A 22667-nucleotide genomic window follows, 5' to 3' on the forward strand; every position below is an offset into this window, starting at 1 on the left:
TGATCTAAATAAAATGTATAAAAACCATATTAAAAAATATTTAATATTAATGAGCTTTACATGATTATGATATTTGTCATGATTATTTATTTATTTGATAATTTAACTGAAAAGCTTTATTTTTATGTAAATCTACTATATTAAACTCAAGGTATTTCGGTTGTTTGATAAATACAAAAAGAAAAAAAATCCAATGAAATAAGAAATTTAACATTATAGAAACAAAAAATTGACTTTATTTTTATACAAACACATTCTCCCAAGATGAGTCCTTTTGTTGAAAATCTTATTATAAAAAATAAGTTTGGCATGCACTGTTATAAAGGAATTTTTTTAATAAATAAATTTTAAAAACAATCATTTAGATGTGGATATAGAAATAGAAATAAGAGAATAGATAAAATTGAATTAGAAATATAGAAGATATATAGAAATAATTAGAAAGTGAGTAATGAAAGAAAGATTTTTTGTACGGGAAAATATAAAAATTTGATAAAATCGATAAGCCTATTGACTTAATTATTGTGTACAAATATTATATATATATAATTATTTATATAAATATTATAATTAATAATATTTTAGTAATCTATTTAATTTAAAAATATTAAAATGTATATTCATAAAAAATAAAAAAATAAATTATTTTTTTATTTTTTAATATATAAATTATAATAATATAAATAAGTATATGGAAACTATAATTTTTTCTTAATTTTTTTTTTATGGATTTGAATCTTAGTAAATGTTATATAATATCTTCATCATCCAAATTTACTTTTGATGGATGACATCTTATGTATTAAACCACCATCTTATATATATTTTCATCAGTTGTACTAAACAAATTGAACATAAATAAATATATTTAAAATTATTGTGATTATAACTTTATTTATTAAGAGGTTCACCACAGTCCGTTTGGCAACGGGAATACAAGTAGAATAGGCATATGTAAATTCTTAAAATTTTGAATTCTTCGTTTGGATGCACCAAATCAGAATTGGAATATGAAGTAAAATAGGAATACGTATTCCAATTTTGGCCCAAAAATGAGGTTTTGCAATTCCACGCAAATAGGTGTTATTGGAATACGTATTCTTATTTCACTTTTATTTATTTTAGAAAACATAAATTTCAGGGTCTGCAAATTTCCCATCATATATTGGCTGAACCAAATAGAGAACAGGAATACATAGCCCCATTTTCTATTCCAAAATACGTATTCCTATTCCCCTATTCCTATTCCCGCAGCCAAACGGGCCCTTAATATGTTGGTGGTGTTGTTGCTAGCCAATAGATTGTGTTGTCGCCAATCCATTAGATAGCAACAACAACACCAACACTTACACACTAACTGATCAACCCCTTATAAATAAAATTATAATTTTACATATTAAGAGATTAACCACTTAGTATGTGGTTGGTAATGCCCTGATGTTATTGTCTCAACCAATCTCAAACTCCTATTATGATTATTGTGAAGTCCAAACAAATCACAATAAAAAATTTGTCCCACACTCAATTAAAAAAACACTACTTATTAAATAAATATATTAAAAACATAAAATTGTTAAATTTGTAAAAATATCATCAAATTGTTAAATTTGTTAAAAATCATCAAATTATTGTTGATATTCTTACAATATGATAATTATATACACAATTGTTATTTTTAAATATAATCATTAAACAATTTAATTTAGAAATGAAATCCCCAATCCATTTCTTCACCCATTCTAACTTTATGATTACCATTTTAAAAAAATTTAATCAAAATTGTTTTCTTAAATTTCCCAAGGTAAAAGGCACACAAAGACATTCTCTGATTAAAAAAGAATGTGTAGATGTAGTTTACACGTCTTCAATCTTCTAAAGTCCTCTTCAACTATGTTTTTATCCATCCACCTAAGTTTATCGGAATCAGTCGATAGTAGATAATACCAATATGATGGCATCTGCATTTCCGTACCCGCTAAAATCCCTCGGAGTTAGCTGTAGGACAGCTAATGCCCCCAATTCAACCGGCATTGCTGCATATAAAACTCCCATTTCCACGCATATTCGTATTAAAAAATTCCCAATTCAGCCCATGCTTAAATTCTTAGCTGGATTTGGCGCTGCGAGATCAGGAAACAGCAAAAGTGGATTGGCGTCTGCCTCAACTGGTTCCGATTCAATGGCTGTTCAGAAGTCAGAGGAGGAGTGGCGTGCGGTTCTCTCACCAGAGCAATTTCGCATTTTGAGACAAAAGGGCACTGAGTAGGTTCTACTTCATTTGTTTTCTCCCAACTAGTTTTTCCTAATGCCTTTCATTTTGTTGAAATTCAGACGATTCTTCCCAACTATTTTCAGTTTGTTGAATTTCATGTACTTCTCTCCAATGATTTCCGTTTTGTTGAAGTTCGTATTCGCGTTAAATGACACAATGGGTTCTTTTGTTTTCTATTTGTATGCTTTTCTGTGAGAATCTCTACAGAATTGGCCAGAGACATATGCAGTAAGTGCGATTTTCTGTGCAAATTTTCTTGTTGGATTGTGTTCATTTTTCAACCCGTGGAGCTTCACAGGCAATTCTCTTGCCGTTGTGAAAAGTTCCATGCACCACAAACCATAAGATAAGATACCCAAAAAATTCCTGTGCAAATTGTTCTTGTTGTCGTGAGGACATTAGCTCTTATTATCTTTCTTGGACCCAGAGAGCTTAGCAGGCATTTCTCTTGCCGTTTTAAAAACTTTTAGATAGGTTCCTATTAATCTTATTTTGGGTAGCAACCGCTGGTCAACATTATAGCATAGCAAAATTTGGAAGCACGTCATTTGATTGAAAACTCAAACAAATTTGTTGCAAGTAAAATTTGGAAGCAAAATTTAAGGCAAGGAGATGAATAATGTGTTGGACTAACTGTCAACGTTTTCTTTCGGGATTTGTGACATGGCTTAACCGCTTCCTGTGTTCTATTTGTAACAAGTGGTTTTAGAGCTTGGTCACAGGTTCAAATCTCTTGAGGTAATGTTGAGGGGGGTTTTGTTGGACTAATTGCCAACATTCCCCTTCGAGATTTGTGGCATGGTTTAACTGCCTCTTGTGTTTTATAAGTCTAGTGGTTGTATCAAGCATAGGTCGATCTTTTGGTACAACGGCAACTGCCTATTTCAACCCTCTTTTTCAAAGCTTAAATGCATAAACAACCACATGAGAAAATGGGTCAAATCATTACACATGATGCCCAGAAAATTGTATTAACACAGAATATTTTTTGTTTGCTTTCTATTTTACGGGCTACTAGAAAGATGGAGAATACTCTAATTATAGCAAGTTATTTTAGAAAAAACATAGATTTTTGCTTGTAAGGCTAGGGTACGGTCCTATGAAGGTGGCTATCTAAGTTATTTCAGGGAATGCGGCATACAAAAATTAGTAGACTCTTACAACCAAGTGTTCTCATGGTTTTATAAAGATTTTGTGGGGGAGGTTAATTTCAGTGGCGCATGGATTTGTGAACAAAATTTTAATGCAGGCAACAAATTTAATATGAGAAATTGTAGGTACTATATGCAAATAGACGGTACATATTAAAAACGAAATTAAGATTTATAGTATATCAGGAATTTCAAAATTTATATGAGAAATTATATAAACCATGTATGCAAACTATTTATAGTATATCAGGAATTTCAAAATTTATATGAGAAATTATATAAACCATGTATGCAAACTGCAAATCCTTTTTTTTTTCAAACATAATAAGTTAGAAAGAAATGTCCTGGGAGTTGTTTCATAGCTACAGATTTCTCCAAGCTGTTGGGGAAACTGTCAGTCTCCCTCCCCAATAGCACGTTAATACGTATACCTGTGCTTGCATGAGAAGCTAGATATCATGGGGGCAGGAACATATCACATCAATCTTTCCAAATTTTTTATCGATGATATTATATCCTGGGTAATCAATCTTTGTAGTATTCTTTCCATATTTGAAGGAAATTTGCTCTTCTTGGTTGGGATTAAGAATACAGAATGGTAAAAGAACGGGCCTATCTATGTTTTATGAATGTTTTTTCAAACAGCCATATCCTCATCACGTCACTGAATGTAGCTCACTGCTGCGGGTGCTAGTAGTGATTAACAATTGCTTCTGCAATGCATCCAATTCCCGCTCTCATTTTGTTTGGCAACTGATTTTGTCACTTTTCCACATTCTAAGCTGGATCTCCATTTGTTCCTGCTTGATATGCATGGATATTGGAACAACATTAAAATCTATCGACGTGTCAACAGCATAGTTGTTATTGCTGTTTTGCATTATAGTTTAATACATTCATTATTTTCCTGGTTTAGCTTGTTGTACTTACCCTCAGGAAATTAATCGATTGAAAGATACAGTATCACTGGAATGCCTTTCTTGAAATTTTTTTTTCCTGCTGTGAAGATTTGGACACCACTTGTAGCTTTTAGTTTTCTCCTGCAACTTTTACTCTACCCATGCTTTCACTTGCTGGCTATGCTCTGCAAATGCTAATGCATCTCTAAGAACCTGGGTACCTGTTGGGAATTTTACTAAATCTAGATGGTCATCTAGATTTCTTATTGAAATAATTTGGAATCAGAAAATATTTTTCCCTGCTGTGGTCATCTGGATACCATTTGTAGCTTTTAGTTTTCTCCTGCAACTTTTATTCTGCTCACGCTTGCACTCAGCGGCTGGGCTCTGCAAATGCTAAGGCGTCGCTGTGAACATGTGTACCTGTTGGGAATTGAAATCTAGAATGAAATCTAGATTTCTTTTATAAAAAGTGGAAGCAAGATCATCTTATAAAGTTCTACACACTAGAATTATAAGGATATTCAGCTAAGGGAATTGCCAAGTACACCTTTCTATCAGATCTCCAATACTCGTATTCACCTTCTCTGTTTGCCATAGATTTGTGAGTGTCTGGTACAGTGATGCCAAAGTCTGTTGTTAAATTTTTGCATTGGCCTTTTTTCAGAAATGGCTGTAGATTTTAGTAGCTATATCAGTTTTGATGTTCTATGGAACACCATTCAAAACAAATCCTGATTAAAGGATACATCTCTACCAGTTGGATAGCATCATTAGTCTTTCAATGAATTGAACCATCTTGACAAACTGTCTGCAACTACAATACTAGAATCATTTGAACGAATGAACTTCAAAAACTACTGGCAATGACATGTGCATCGATCATTGATGTTTGATACTCAGTGGCTCAAAATGGATTAGTTTGATACACAATTGTTTAAATGGATCAGATATGTTAGATATGTTAGTGAAACTGGGTAAAATCTTCATGAAACATACACTTGTAGACTATTTGTTAACCACTCAAAGCTTACAAATGGTTTTGGTTCTTACTAGTTTTCCATGTTAGATGGCTTCTCAAGGATCAATTGGATTATGGTTAAAGAAGTCTAGTACCAAATGACATTCACTGCAAAACGGGGCATCTGTTCCTACCAAAAAAATGTCTTTTTGGAGCTATCTAATGCTAAAGAAACAATTAAATAAGCAATTAATATTACGCTAAGAGTATCTAATCAGTTAAATTATAATAAGATACATCGATTATCTCCCAATATTATCCAAAAATAGACAAATTTCATTTTGATAATTTGAAAAATGTTTCCCAAGGTTTTGCAACAATTTGGAATATTTTTCAATCCGCAAATGCATGCGCAGTCTGCAATTGCTTGGAAATCGGTCTCCAATAATAGCATTGTCTTTGACCTTGAAGAGTCTTGTCTGTCTTCATTCTTTCACTCCCTCAAAATAAGAGGAATCTACAAGCTTTCATGGAAAAGATAAGTTTTGTAAGGAAAGTTGTATTTAACTTTGTAGGCATCAACCTGCCAAATCAGCTTAATGCTAAAAAAGATTAAAACTTCAAAAGGGATAAAGAAGGCAAGTAGGCCTTCGAGTAAATCAAACAAGCTGTTGAAAAGGTACTAATGCTCACTAACTGTGACTTCTTCAAGAATTTCATACTATATTTCAATGGAGTAGAGGCCAATGTGACTGCAATTTCAACACATAAGGATGGACTAGAGGAAGTAGATAAACACCTTATTGCATTTTTTAGCTAGATATCGAAGGCTGCTGAAGACAGGTAGAATTTTGTGGAAATGCAATCTTATGCTTATCGAGAGGGTGAAATGTCTAAAACAAATAAAGCTTTTGTCATCTTCAACAAATTAATGTTATCATTATGCACTCAAGCATAAGGGAATACATTTTATGTAGAGAAATCAGTGGAAATGAGCGGGTTGGATCACCAAGATCCTGGAGTATGACATTGACATCAACCCATAGTTGCCTGACTTATTTGGGATCATTAAGACTTGGTGAATCCTGAGGTAGTGGAGCAAAATAGGTCCTGGGTATGTGGCAAGTTTGGGTAAAATGTGGCAAGTTTGGGTAAACTTATCAGTCTACCAAGCTTGTTTCACCCATTTAGTCCCATTAGGTTGATTGGACCAGGTTTACAAAAATTGGGGGGGGGGGAAAGGATAAAATTTTGAAATGTCTAAATGTGAAAGCATTAAATTCATATTTTATGAAGGATTTGGATCAATTCCAGAGGATGGTTAGAAGTGATAAACTCATGAAAGCCGGCATAGATTTGTGTCATCTCAAAGGCTTTAATTTGGGCTCTGTGGTACTATCTCTTGATCCTATTGAGGGCATTGTCTCTAGACACCAAGAAGGGGCGTTGCATCTAGACCTTGACAAGGGGAATCGCCCCGAGCCCACCAGGGACACTACACCAAATCCTAGCTCTAATTTTAAAAGAGAAAAAAATGAAAATCTTTTCGGTCTGTGTTGGATGGAAGAGCAATATTTTTTTACATGTTCCCGATCAAATTCCTACTAATCAAATCACAATTAGTTTTCTATGCTAGTTCATTCCCTATCCTAAGTAATACTCCTCAGGCTGCATCAAATTAGCAACATTTGCAGACTTGTTTGAGGTACAAGCACATGACTTCACAGAGCTAGTAATGTTGGTTTGAGGGATACAAGTTCCTTTCTACCATAACTCATGGTTCCGCATTGTTATATTCAATGTTTGTGCCATGGGCAAATAATTCATGACTTCTGAAAATGTGAAAGACTTGACAATAATTATATATTTTAATTTTTGCTAAAAATACAGTTTTGTACCCGTCTTCAATGTGTATATGAGTATGTGATAATAGTATCTTCTATTTGGCCAATTTATCGTGTCTTTAATTTTTATTTGCTCAAGGGTGCATGAAGCAAGTTTTAAGTCCTTACAAATTTCTATTTTCATGTTTTTTTTTCTGTTTCTTAAGCCGTGCTCAAGTTTGAGTTTGGGTAAAAAATCAGTTTGCTGGGTCATGAGGAAGTCTTAGTCTTCTAACATTGCTTCAAACCCACTAAAGTAGTTAAAAGGAGAACCCCATCTTCAATAGAAGGCATTTTGACACCCAAGGGCCATGACACAAAAGAAAGTTAAAAGGAAGAGCAAGATAAGAAACACCAACAATTAGACTAGGTTGCAAAAAGGATTAGATAGCAGATTACATGCAAGGCTTGAATTCGGCAAAATAAGATCATTTTGGTTGTAGTCAATGCCTGAGATTGATTTATGGTATCCTGTTCAAGAGAAACTTTATAGAGATGTGTAGATAAAAAAGTTGAGTTCTCCTCAATAAATTTCACCAAGGCCTTTTAGGCAGACATTCCCCCACTTAATCACTAATGATTAAAACTTAAGATTATGAGACTAGGATATCGTTGGTCACAAATATTCATTGATGCTCATAAATGAGTTGGAAAATGCCATAATGATTTTTATAATGTGAACTAAGGAAATAATTATTTTTCTTGTAATAAGGAACATCAACAATTAGACTAAGCTGCAAAAAGGATTAGATAGGATTACATAGCTTCAAATAGTGGATTACATGCAAGTCTTGAATTTGGCAAATAAGATCATGTCGGTTGAAGTGAATGCATTAGAGATTGATTTATTGTATCCTTTTCAAGAAGAACTTTGACAGAATGCTATTGAGATGTGTAGAAAAAAAGATTCAATTCTCGAAAAATTTCACCAAGACCTTTTAGGAAGACGTTTCCCTACTTAATCACTAATGGTTAAGATTATGAGATTAGGACATTATTGTCCATAAATATTCATTGATGCTCTTAAATGGGTTAGAAATTGCCATAATGATTTTTATAATATGAAACTAAGGAAATTATCTCTTTTCTCAAAGGCTAATTTGTAGATCAATCATTTGCCCTTTTGTCTTTGGACTTCTGCGATATGATCAACCCCCTAGGCAGTAACCATCCACTTATAACAGGACTGCCGAGGTAATATGACAAGACCTTCTGTCTCTATGACTCTTATATACAGATACTTAGTGTTCATATTTTGTAAGACTTTGCTTTATGTAAGCTCTTGCTATTATCAAAAGGAAGATGCAACCTGCAAGCAGCTCAATGACAACCAGGCACATTCAGCATACTGGATATTCGAGTTTATCATCCAGAAGTTCATATTCTTGACCCATATACCTGGACTAATTGCATATGCTGGAAGGAACTGCAGGAGCTTCTCAAGAATCCTATCGAAGCTAAGATCCAAAGTGAGCAATTGTAATCAGATATTTCACTGTTCTTCCAAAAACTTAATCTGGTACATTTTGTATAATTCACTAAGTACTTGTCCCGTGTCTCTACTATTCATATATTTATTGTTTGCACGACTTTGCTTCGTATAAGTTGAAGTTCTTGGTAGCATTATAAAGTAGTAAGTACTAACGAATATATGAAGTGTTTTTACAGTTACGTATGTTCTTGGTATCATCTTGAAATGGTAATGCATATGTAAAATGTTTTCACAAAAGTTTTTGTTCTAATCTTTGGTTTGCAGATATTTGATCTGTTTTTTGAATCCTTACTAGCTATGAGAAGTTCCAGCTGAGAGCTTGATAAATCTGGTGCTAATCTGCTAGATTGTTTTCTAGTTCCAACTATATGACAATTCCCTTAATACCTCAAATAACCAGCGAGAGAATTGAAATTCCAGTGCATGTCTCCCAGGAAAGTAATCTCTAATAATATATTACAATACTCAAAATCTATAAATAATTCTGGAAATAAAGTTAAAAAAATTACCCTGCAAATTAAAGCACATTATTACCAAAAATTGCATTTAATTAAAATTTTTCTTAGGTGACAAGCCCATGCAAATCCTAAGCAGATTATTCAGGCAGCACCGCACAATTCAGACTTTGGTGCAGTGTCGGTTATTTCCAAGATATATATATCATTCTTTTGCATGTTGCATGTTAGATATGCAATTGACAATTCATTGAAGAAAGACAAAGATTAAAAATCAAAAATTGTGATTTGCAATAGGTCATTTTAATGAAGCAGATATTGATGCAAGACAAATTGGAGAACATAAGACTGAGAATTTGCAGAATGAATACGGTTTTGGTGTTCTAATTGGAGATGTTTCGGGGTTACTTAATTGCTTAATAGGTTTTAATATATTTTTCAAAAGAATTGCATTACCGAAAATAGAATTGAAGAAAGAAGTTGAATCTATTTCTCTTGGAATGTATACCCTAGGTTCCCAGGTACTGGAGAGTACAACAAATTTAAGGGGGAGGGAACATACAAATGTGCTGGTTGTGGCACACCATTATACAAATCTACTACTAAATTTGATTCAGGCTGTGGTTGGCCAGCTTTCTTTGAAGGTCTTCCCGGAGCCATCAAGCGCAACGTATGTATTACCTCCACCCATGATCATTCGATAGATTTCTCGTCTTTAAATGATTTCAGTTATGTTTTAAAGTATAGATAGGCCCAAGTTAGTCCATTTATTCCATTCATCTTGCTTACTTCGAAACTGTTAACAGCCTGATCCAGATGGGCGTCGCATTGAAATAACATGTGCTGCTTGTGGTGGCCACCTGGGTCATGTGTTCAAGGGAGAGCGCTTTCCAACACCAACAGATGAAAGGCATTGTGTCAACAGTGTTTCAATTAAGTTTGCACCTGAAAATGAGTAAATCCCTTTAGTTTGTGGCCACAGAATACTATTAGAAACATGTATACTTGATAATATCTAATCATATAATCCCTCTAGCTTACCCGTAATAAATTATCAGGTGCAAATGAGCAAGATTATAGTTTATATTTGTCAGTCATTAAATTTCTTGCCAGTGGCTTGCTCCTCAGACTACTTCACGCATATACTGGGTGTCAATGTGGTGTTAAATTGGAACGAGTCAGTAGCTAATATTTGACTGCCTGTGCTTTAGTGCTTTTCACCTAGAATCATAATATAGTAAGCACTTCTTGGTTTGATTAAAAAGAACTATTTAAATGTTGTGTGACATTGTAGTATTATAGTATAATTATGATGTGCTCATATTCATCGAGTCTTTGATTTTGTGTCCTTTCGGTCAATACTTCATATTGTTTTATTTTCCAATCTTATCGTTTGTTATTTACTATATTCCTTCAGTGACCAGGGATGGAAGTAATTACGAATCCTTGTAATTCTCATCTCTGAACGAAACAATTACAGTTACTATGATATCCTAACTCTGGTGTTCCAATTTCACTTATGCTTGAAGCACATCTATTCCATAATACTCTAAGTTGCATTTGTCACTATTGTACAATGTACCATATTTGTGAGAGGAATACGTTTATAATATATGATACAAATGTGTCAAGTGTCTTTATTCTTAATTATTAATCTTTTCATAAACTCATTATGAAATTATTAAATTTAAAAGCAAGGGTTTTGAATTGCTTCACTCTTCTTTAATTGGGAATTCTATGTTTAGTTGACCTTAAATGAGTTACAAGTTAGGTTTGTAGTTATACCAAAAGATTGATTTATTAATGTCTTATATAATGACTAGACTTACAGAATAGAAGAGGTGCAGTTAAAGGGGATTGTTGACGTTAGTCCAATAGTCTTTGTGTGATTTTCATTATTGAGTTGAAAACCTCTATGAATTAAGGAAAAGGATTTTGTAGTTGAATAGTCTAATTTCGTGCCTCTCAAAATTATATATGACAATTTCAACTTGTTTGACAAGGCCCTTGTTTATACCTAAGGTTTTAGGTTTATGCCATCAAATAGGAAGACACATTAACATGTTTTTGTTTGAGGTGTCTAAAGACATTCTTTTAAGTTTAAATGAGTAGTTATGCATTAAATTTTATTTTGTTGATGTGTAATATGGTTTTACATAATTTGTTGCTTTATAATTTTAAAGAACACATTTTGGTTCAATTATGAGTACTCATGATTGACTCGACACACAATTTTAAAGTTACAACTACCTATACTATATAAAAATATTAATATGTTTGCTTCTTGACAAGGCCCTTGTTTTTACTTTAGGTTTTAGGTATAATAACGTACTAGCGTGCTCTTTTGTTGAGGTGTTTAATATGACAATGTAGAACATTTAGATTTATAGTTAAGTACCTTTAATTATTGTGTGATATGATATCCCATGATTTGTTGTTTAATAAATATAAAGAATACATTTTATTCAAGTATATGTATTTATTATTAATTTTAATATAATTTTGAATTTGTAAATTCTATTGCTAACTAACAAAATATAGAATTGTAAATTAACAAATGTTGTCCATCACCACTATTGGATCATCTCTCTTACTATCATGCAATTTAATTCTATTGATATTGTTAAATTTTAAATATAATGTTTGTTTTTGTTTAAGTATCTTTTCACATTATTTGTTTTCAAAATATTTTACTACATTATTCAATACTGCATCTTATTTTTAAAATTTGATAAAAATGAGCTTAATAAGATTTTGACCTTTGTAAAAAATAGTAAAAGTGAAACAAGTGCTATGATATAGTGACAAACCAAGCAAACTATTGAAATGTAGGAGGGATATATATATATATATATATATATATATATATATATATATATATATATATATATATATATATGTAACTATAGACAAGTAGCACAAAAAATAGAGACAAGAAAGGTTTCCAAGAACTGATATAGACAGTTTTAAAAATATCTTAAATCCTTCACTCTATGATGAAAATTGGGGTATATGTATAGAAAGATCTTTCTTTCACCTTTCTCTACAATCTAAGAAATATTATCATCTTAATCTTTAGAATAAGGAGTAATGATAAGGTATTTTTTCATAGAGGACACACTCACGTTAGTAAGAGTTGTAACCTATATTTAATTTAGCTACAATGGTTTCAAGTAGACTATAAGTTTGGAAAAAAGATGACTTTAAATTATAAATGTATAAGCTAATGTGTGGCATGACATATGTAGCAATCAAATTTAAAAATCAACACCCTAATGAATTGAAATTCATAAAAAATAATAGTTTCTCTCATGGAGGACAAGTGTGGAAACTATGATCACCAAAATGTAGTGGAAACAATATGTTATATTGTTATCCAAGGTTTAAATAATAGTAGAAATGAATAATTGAGATCATTGTAAATATTGAAGGAGTTGAGAATTAAATAAATAATGCTAGATAAATATAATTAGCAAACAAAATTAAGATGGATTTAGATTTGAATACGTGACTTTTGAATGTTGTGATGATTTATGTCTTAAAAATATGGGTTAAGGATTGGGTTTGAAGTTAGAAATGAATTGGGATTGAGTTTTCAATGTTTTAGTATATGATTTCATTTATAATTGAGTCTTTGTGTTGCAATTTTGTTTTGATGTACAATTCATTTTATGTTCGAAAAGCATTCTATAATGCTTATAGAAGATGTTCACCTCTTTATTTTAATGTGTGGTTTTGCAAGGTCTTTTGTGGTATACCTTACATAAATGAAACATCTAGATCATCTAAAACTAGAATCAAAGAGCATGGTGTCGACCTAAATTGTATTAGGGTCTTCAATATGTTTTTGTCAAACAATCTTTGTTAACCAAGCACTAATCACATTTGTTTAGATAGCACATGCAACTTGTCTAAGCAAGATAACTATTTCAAGCAATAACTTAAAGAAGCCTTTGAAATCCACTGCCACGGGTTCAACCTCAATGGCAATGAAAGGTGGAGCCATAAGCCCTTTGGAAACCCTTGTTATCTTCCTTTGTAAATCAACCACCTCACCCTTGACCCTTTTTTAATCCTCCTATGTGTTCTTTTCTATTTACCTTGGCACCTTTCTTTCTCCCCATTTATTGTCTTCGTCTCAATATTGTGCCTCACTTTACCAACCCTTGGAGGTGGTTGACGCTAGCTCTCCCTATTACTTTTTCCTATAAATTTGTCCCTCTGTTTTAGTTTCCCTTCTCTCATTTGTCTTCCTTCTCTTTGGTTTCTCTTGTTAATTTTTTTCCCTAAGGTTTACTTCAAAATTTTAAATTAATTTTCTAGTATTTCTTGCATTTTTACTTGAGAGTTTAGATTTTTATATTGTTCATTATTTTAGTCTCTTATTTTTTCACCTTCCACTCTTGTTTCCTTTTTAAATTTTTTCTAATTTTGTTAGTTCAATTCTTTTTCTTTGAATTTTGCTTATTATTAATATTTTGACTTTTTTTTAGTGTTTTGGTATTTTCTTGGTGTCACTTTGTTCTTTATTTTTCTTCTAGCTATTATTATTATTTGTTAGGTTTAGTTCTTTGTAGTATCATTTTTCATTTTATTTTATTTCATGTTTTTCATTCTTTTATAGATTTAATTTTACATTATACTTTTTATTTTGGTATTTTTTAATATAGTTTTTTTTTTTTTTTTTTAACTTCTAATTTATGAGTTTGATTTTATTGCTTGTGTTGTATCCTTTTGTGCTTTTTGTTTCATTATTTTTATTTTTTGTTTTCTTTTAATCGTAGCTTTGTTTTCTTGTTAGTTATTATTGTATACACTTAAAAATGACTTTAGATAATTAATCAAATATTAATTTTCTAATTAATAGTCCTTTTTTTTATTGTCAAATAATATATTTATTTAATTCCTTTTGTATTATTCTTCTAAGTTGAAGTCTTCCATATTCACCATTAGATGGCTTTGTAAAATCATTTAGTTACCTTGTCATTGTATGGCTAGGTTTACAACTTATTATCCACCCCATTCATGGATAATGAAATTAAATATAAGTAATAAATTAGTTATTTATCTTCAACACAGTGTCCTTCCTCTAAAAGGAAGTTAAAGGCTATGTGGCCTCATAGGACTAAGTCACATGACTATGTGTCCTCATGAGACCAAGTTATTGCCGCCTTTCCTATCCTTTAGCCTATTCTCCTCGACCTCATTTGGTCAAATATGATTCAAAAGATCTTAAGAGTCGTACAAAATTAAATTTTCTTCCACCCTCCTCTCTTTGGTGATGTGGAGACATTTCACAACTATCTCTTCCCCCAACATAACACTTCATCTTTCCATTATAGGAGGAACATCTCCCCTACTTTCTCTCTTACAATCTAATTAATCCCTAATTCATATCTACCTTCTCAACTAAGTCAAGTTGAACCCTTTATTCTTCCAAGATTTAATCTCAACCCTTGGATTACACCACATGGGGTCAATGTGAACAAATCTTATAAAAGGATTCGTTATTTCTTTATTTTGGATTGATTGGAAAAATTAGAAAGCTTGTATTTTTTTTAGAATTAGACTGTTCAGGTAACATTTTAACAATCGTGTGTACCTTTGGCTCAATGGTTTAGCATATAGTTAATTATCTTAATTTAATATCCATTATCATTTAATAATCATGGACTTCAATATATTTAACTTGCATAATCTTCATCACTATCTTTGCCATGATAATTGAGTATCATTTTAGCATTCTAGTTTTTTTTTAAAAAATTGGTAAAAGGTCATAGCAAAACTATTTTATTGATATATAAGTAATTATAGACATGGTTCAAAAAGTGTTGGTAGAAAAGAACTAATAAAAGATTATTACAAGGGTAGTTTCTATTACACTAGAAGATCAACTCGTGCCAAATGCTTCATACAACTACTAAACTTATAGAATCCACAAGAGGAATTTAAACCATGTCATGAATCAGGCAAGGTGCATTGGTGCACTATCAACAATTCCTCTAATGTCACTTGTGAAGGAGATTTGAAGCTGTGATCAAGCTCTACTACCACCCGTTAGAAGAATGGCTGTCCTTGCACCAAAAGATTGACCTATCAATGCTTGATACGACAATTAGACTTCTAGAATCCACATGAGGTAGTTAAACCATGTCATAAATCATGTGCATTAGTGCATTGCCAATAACGATATCAGAGCTTTCCAAAATTTTGCACTTTCTAATCTTGAATAACATATCATAACCCTTTCAACACTCAAAAGATTGTGTTTGGCCTTCAACATATATAAGACATCAACTATATTGTTCTTACCATCAAGAGTAGTGGATCCTCTACCATGGATTAGAGAAGGAGTATCATCTCCACCAAACTTGCTCTTAACACCAATAATATGATGAGAGCATCCATTATCAATTATCCCTTCATCTTTCTCTTCAACATGTTGCATCCAAATCTCTTTCACATTTATACAATTAGTATTCTCATTAGGAGTTGGTTCTTCTTCTTTGATAGCAATGAACACCCATCTAGCATCACTTTTAAAACCTTTATCAGATTCATCATTTGCCACACCTTCATCAACAACACAATAACACTTATTTCGATATTTAAATTGACTATTTCTAGACACCTTTTGCAAAATGACCGATTTTATTGCAAGAAAAGCATGCAAGACTTAAAACTTTCCTTCATAATTACCAACTCCTTTAGGTAATCTCTTGGCAATAGGGGATTCAATCTCTTCTAGTTGTATTTCTCCTTAATCTATTGCATTTGCTTTGTATATTTTGACACACCTCCTGGAGAGCTTTCTTCTAGATCATATATTTTCCTATCTTTAGAAATAGTAGCCTTGAATGTAGATTCAACTTTAGGAAGGGCATCACCAAATTCAATCATCTCAAAAGTAGTTAACTTACCTACTAACATGTCTCTTGTCACATTTATCGAATACCTAGTCTCTTCAATAGCAACAACCTTATGTTTTTAAAAAGGAGGTAAGGATTTAATTACTTTGGCCACAATCTCTAATTCGTGGTTTCATGGTTGAGAAATTAGAAGAATTGTGCTTCACAATCTACCTTGAAGGCATAATATGTGTCTACTACAATCAATTGTACACAAGTGGTATGGATGAAGCAAATGATGAAAGATATCAAAGTAAATTTTAATGAGATTATTAATATTTACTATGATATTTAAAGTGTAGTTAATATTTTTGAGAATCTGGTGCTATCATGTGATCATTATATCCAAGGAATATCTTTAAGGCATTTTAGAAAAAGAAAAAAAGAAAATCTATGAGACCTATTTGAGGCATTTAGTCAAAAGGTTCATGTTTTGTGTCTATGCTTTCACATTTTTTCATGCAAATGTCTTGTTTCTATCATTTTCATGAAGAGGTTTAGAGCTTGGCAAAATCATGGAGATACTAAAACTCTAAAGATTAATTAGAGAACTTAATTAAAACTAAATTTGAAAACCAAACCAAAATAAATAAGAAATATTTTTTGGGTGGTATTATTGAATTTTTTGCTTGAGTTTTCTCACACCATATTAGGAAGGAATTCTCATCTACCAGACAAGTTAGAATGATAAAATCTACTACAAAAATTAAGAGTGAATAACTTGATGGATCTAATAAGCCTTATTGAATTGTAATAAAAACTGCCTTATCTTTCATAAAGGTTAATAATTTGTATTATATAGGTTTCCATTTGAGAGGCAAAGTAAACAATGCAACAAGGAGGTGAATAATAATGGGAATGGTAATTGGTATTGTGAAAGATGTGATAAGATGTGTGTGTGTGTGTGTGTGTGTGTGTGTGTGTGTGTGCATGTACATACATACATACATATATATGTATGTACACATATGTGTGTGTGTGTGTACATACATACATACATATATACATACATACATACATACATAAATATATATGTATACATACATGCATACATACATATATATATGTATAAATATATATGTATGTATACATATATACATACATATATATGTGTGTGTGTGTGTACACACACACACACACACACACACACACACACACACACATATGTATGTATGTATGTATATAGATATATACATATATATGTAGATATCTATATATGTATATGTATGTATGCATATATAAATATATATACATACATACATATATATCTCTATACATACATATGTGTATATATGTATATATATATGTGTGTGTGTGTGTGTGTGTAAGTAACTGTAAGGTTGTATTACATTCACTAGGTTACTTTTTTTGAAAATGTATAATAGGAAATGGTAAGCAATTTTATATTGTAGATTACTCACTAATTCATACATACATTGGAATGCAAAAGCCTCCCATGAAGTGAATCTGATTAGTACAACCTAATGCATGATCTATGCTTTGTGGTTTTTTTATTCTTAATAGATATTTTTTGTTTATTGATAAATCTGTTCCGATAAAGTAAGTGCAAGGGAAAAGGAAAGTGAATGAATGTACCTTGAAATAAGATGAGAAAATAAGACTTTGGATCTGAATTTTTAGACTATCAAAATGTCAAAATTAGTTGTGATTTAAGATTTGGGTAATTAAAACCTAAATCTTCTTGCTTGTTTATGTTCTTACTGTGCGTGTGAAGGTGGGGGGTGGTTGTTCAGTTGTCTGGAGGTGGGGAGCTGTTGCAATCATTGGTGAAGGCACTGGTTTGCACTTTTTTGGCGCCTTTCTACGGGTAGGTTGCTCGGCCTTATGGAGGTGCCTGGATGGATTCCCTTGCTGTGGATTGTCCAAGGACGTGCGTGACTATGGCTATGGGTGAGCCTTCTAGGGCTGCGCCTAATATGGACTTTCATGCTGTGGTGGACTTGAGTCCATCGAGACAAGGGGCAAGGGTTTTTTTAAAATGCCCTCTTTTCTCAGATTATAGGAGCTATGGAATCGAGATCGCTTGGGGAATCTCGGATCACGAAGATTAATGGCTGCCTCAAGCGCTGCAAAGAAAGACGCAAACTGGTAATCACTTTTGAAATGATTGCTAAGGATGTTGAATACTATTCTAAGCACTCGATGTATTGCAAATTCTTGGGATTAAGAGTTTCTCTTCAATTTCTGAAAAATTGGGCTCGGAGAATTTGGGAACCAGAGGGTGAAATGGAGGTCACGTTGCTTGCAAACAACTTTTTCATGGTCACATTTATCTGCCTAGCTAATTGCAATAGGGGTTTTGAGGGTGGGCCTTATTTTCACAACTAGGTTGGACTATTCGTCAAGCCATGGCATGCAAGATTTAATCTCTCCGAGGAGCTTCCAAATCATGTTTCGGTGTGGGTTCAGTTACCCAGATTTCCAATAGAATGTTGTCCTGAGGATGTTCTTCATATGCTTGCATCAATGCTCGAAAAGCTAGTGGGGTCTTCAACACAAACCTTGGGTAAGAAAGTAATGACTTCTGCTCAAATTTGTGTGAAACTTGATTTGAGTAGACCATTGCCAGATGTGGTGGAAATGTGGGTGGGCTCACATTCTTGGGTGCAACAAATGGATTATGAGACCTTTCCTTTCTGATGCCGCCTTTGTCATGAATATGGCCTCGAAGGCCAAGACAATGGAGCAACAACCTTTGCCTCCTCCTCGTAACACTCTTGGTGTTGATAAAGGGAAGAAGCCTATTTCGAGGGTAAGGAGGTTGAGGGTTTTGTTCAAGTTAAGGCTCGAAATCGAAATAGAGGTCAGAAGAGGAATCTAATGGAGAGACGAGATTAGGATACTTTCAACAGGTTTGAGGTCTTGGATGAATTGGGTTAGCAAGAAGTTAATCTAGGATTGATCAATGTAGATCAATTTGTGGTAGATTCTAGACTAGAGAATACCTCTTTCATTCCTCCTCTTGCTCCTCATGTAGAATTAGCCATGCCTATGGTCATAGATGGGTAGACAGGGGCTCAGATGATATTAGGGCCAAATGTTGATTTGGGATAGGGAGAAGAGGGCACTGCTCTTCCTGCACAGACTGTTGTTTTAGATATGGATAAGCGAGGTAAGTCTTCTCCTCATCTGGGCATTCTTTAAAAGGATGACAAGAAGGGGTTTTCAGAGAAAAGCATCAAAATTGGATGAAAGAAGGATTTGGAGAAGATTGAGATGATAGGGGAGACTTTGGTGGAGTTAGGATCTATCAAGACCTTGGATTCCCATTTTTTGACTCCTCCAAAATGATCATTATTTCTTGGAATGTAAGGGGCTTGAACAACGACTCTAGAAAAAAAGCTGTTCAGGAATTAGTTAGAAGTCATTCTCCTGATGTTCTTTTTCTTCAGGAGACCAAGGTTTATGTTGAATGTATGATGAGTATAGCACCTAAATTGTGGAAGAATGGTTAATGTTAGTGCATTGCAGCTCAAGGATCTTCAAGGGGTGTGGCATGTCTCTGGAACACATGAAAGATCCAACCTTTGTCGTGGATTTCCTTTAAGTCCTCCTTATCCATGGTTTCTTTGTGCCTTGAGTCAAGAGAATCTGTTCTTTTTTCCAATGTACATGCTCCTATTGAGTTCCAAGGTAAACTTCTTGTATGGAATAATATTCATTTTGTTCATAGCCTATTTCCTTACTTGCCATGGATTATTGCTGGAGACTTTAATGCTATTCTTGATTTACTTGAAAAACAGGGAGGTAATGCAAGACTTGAGCCCTCTTCTGTATTATTCCAAGATAATATATTGGCACTCAATTCTGTGGATATCAAGCCTAGCAATGATCAATTCACTTGGAATAATAGAAGGGTGGGTGATAGGTGCATTGTTGAACGATTAGATTGCTTCATGGTTTCTTGTTTTTGGGTGGGCAGATTATGGTCTTCCAGTTTTGAGATATTAGATTGGAGAGTTTCAAATCACTGGCCCATAAAGCTAGTTATTTCTTTAGCTCGGTTGCCTCAGAAGCCACCTTTCAAATTATGGCTCATGTGTTTAAGGGACTCGGACCTTTATGGATGTATTGTTGATTGGTGGAAGGATGGTAGGCCTACTTTTGGTACAACAATGTATATTTTTGCTAAGCTCCTCCAATATGTTAAGTATCAGCTCAAATGGTGGAACCAACAATGCTTTAGAAACATTTACCATGCAAAAAATGTAGCTCAAGCGAAGTTGAATGATATTACTAGGTTGATTAGGGAGGATGAGGTGTCTAAGTATTTTTTGCGGGAGGAAGCTAGGGCTTTAAAATCCTTGGAGGAATGGGAGCTTAGAGAGGAAATCTTTTGGAAGCAAAAAGCTCGGATTGAGTGGCTTCAAAAGGGTGAGAAGAATATTGCCTTCTTCTTCAATTCAGTGAAAGCCAGATGACATGGTAATTCTATATCAACTTTGGTGACTGATAGGGGGGAGGTTCTCTCTTCTACTTAGGATATCTCAAATGAAGCTGTGCAATATTTTGCTTTTTTATTTAGGGAGGAATTGTAGGGGGACTCAGTTGAAGAGGCCTAGGTCCTCTCTTGTATTCCTTCTTTGGTTTATTTGGAAATGAAAGATCATCTTATGAGTGCCATATCTTTGGAGGAGTTAGAGAAGATTGTTTTCCAGATGAAAGAAGGAAAATCTCCCAGTCCAGATGGCTTCCCGATTGAGTTCTTCCATGAATTTTGGGACATTATTAAATTAGATTTATTGGCATTTGTTCAAGAATTCTAGAAGAATAAGCAAATGCTTTGGGCCCTGAACTCTACCTTCCTTGCTCTCATCCCCAAGGGGGAGGGGGCTAATCGGTTAAGTCAATTTCACCCTATTTATCTTTGCAATGTTACTTATAAATTTTTATCTAAGTTGATTGCTGATAGGTTAAAAAAGTGGCTTACGCTGCTAATCTCTAAAGAACAAAGTGGCTTTGTGGCGGGCCGCCAGATTTTGATGGGGGTGGTTGTGGCTACTGAGACTATTCATTCCAAGGCCAATTCTAAAGACAAGGCTATGTTCATCAAGCTAGACAATGGCCAAGGCTTATGACAGAGTTCATTGGTCCTTCCTCCATAAGGTGTTGGGAGCCATTGGTTTTGAGGAGGAATGGATTCGTTGGGTTAAGAGTTGTGTGAATTCGACTTCTTAGTTTTGATTAATGGGGAGCATTCTAATCTCTTTGGTGCCTCTCGAGGTTTACGACAAGGTGACCCCCTCTCTCCTTACTTATTTTTGCTTTTGGTGGAAGGTTTGGGATGGTTGATAAAAAGGAATGTAGAAGGGGGCTTCATTCAGGGCTGGAAATGGGGAGGGGACCTTCCTGTACAATCTCACCTACAGTTTGTGGATGATACGGCTTTGATGGGCATGGCTACCATTAGGGAGGCTTCTAATATGCGCAAGGTGTTGGATGTTTATCTTGTTGCTTGAGGCCAGTTAATTAACGAGGGCTAGTCTTCCATTTTTTTCTTCAACACTCCACCATCCATTCAGCGCAGAGTTGCTAATATTCTCAAATTCCAAATTTGGAGTCTTTCATTGCCATACCTTGGGGATTCCTATCTCAGCTAGCAGGCAGTCTAGGGATTCTTGGTAGGTTATTCTGGATAAGCTCCGTGTCAAAGTTAATAATTGGACCCATCGCTGGCTATCCTTTGCTGGTCGGGTCCACCTGCTCCAATCTATGGTTCAGGCTCTTCCTCTCTATAGGTGTATGATTCAGGTGGCGTCAATGAGCTTTGTTAGCGGCCTTGATTCCTTAGCAAGACAATTTTTATGGGCTAGTAATTTATCATCAGCCAAGTGGAGCCTTGTTAAATGGGAGGTTGTTTGTATCCCAAAATAGTTTGATGGTCTTGGATTATGATAATCATTGCCATTTGGTACTACTCTGGCATCCAAATTATATTGGCATTGGTGTGTGGAACAGGACTAGGTGTGGGCCAAAATTTTGTCCCAAAAGTACTTTCTAGGGATCCCCTAGAAAGATATCCCTCAGTATAGATTGATAGGGAAAGGTTCGGTGATTTGGAATACTCTCAAGAAAGGGGCTGCACTCATTAAGGGTGGCCTATTCTGGATCTGCAAGAGTGGGACAGAGGCACATTTCTAGCATGATTCTTGGGATAGCCACCCTCCCATGGTCATTCGATATCCTCATTTGCATATATTGTCAAAGAGATTTTGTGAAGCTAGATGGTCAAGGGTGTGCAACTTTAAGTCATTTTCCCTTTAGGGGCAGTTAGTGGAGGCAAGATGGAAGAACCCAAAGGAATGCCCTATTTTCAGTTTGGAGGTGGAGTGTGCTAAGCTTCATTACATTCTTTCTTGTTATAACTGTAGCACCCTTATGGATAATGATGTGTTGGCCTAGGCCCCTAATCCAAAGGGTGCTTACACTATTTCTTCTGGGTATCAGGAGTTGCTCTCCCAACAATTTGCGGGGGTGGGGAGGGGAGGTTCATTGGTGGAAGAAAGTTTGGAATAAGTTTTCTTGGCCAAAGTGTAATTGTTGTATTTGGACTTTGGTCTGGAATAGATGCTTGACTTGGGACAATATTCGGAAGAGGGGTTTTTTTGGCCCTTTGAGTGTGTTC

General features: G+C 33.9%; 1 protein-coding gene across 1 annotated transcript; it reads left to right on the top strand.

Annotated features, from left to right (window-relative positions):
* The first annotated feature begins 1916 nt into the window (after positions 1-1916).
* On the top strand, positions 1917-10380 carry LOC149555243 (peptide methionine sulfoxide reductase B5-like). The gene is made up of 3 exons (XM_089829345.1): positions 1917-2262; positions 9627-9783; positions 9920-10380. The coding sequence occupies exons 1-3, from the start codon at positions 1949-1951 to the stop codon at positions 10070-10072; spliced, it is 624 nt and encodes a 207-aa protein (XP_089685471.1). The 5' UTR covers positions 1917-1948; the 3' UTR covers positions 10073-10380.
* The last annotated feature ends 12287 nt before the right edge of the window (positions 10381-22667 follow it).

The sequence above is a fragment of the Cupressus sempervirens genome, chromosome 5, assembly GCF_028749045.1.
Source record: "Cupressus sempervirens isolate cs-2001-9-10 chromosome 5, ASM2874904v1, whole genome shotgun sequence".
NCBI classification, from domain to species: Eukaryota; Viridiplantae; Streptophyta; class Pinopsida; order Cupressales; family Cupressaceae; genus Cupressus; species Cupressus sempervirens.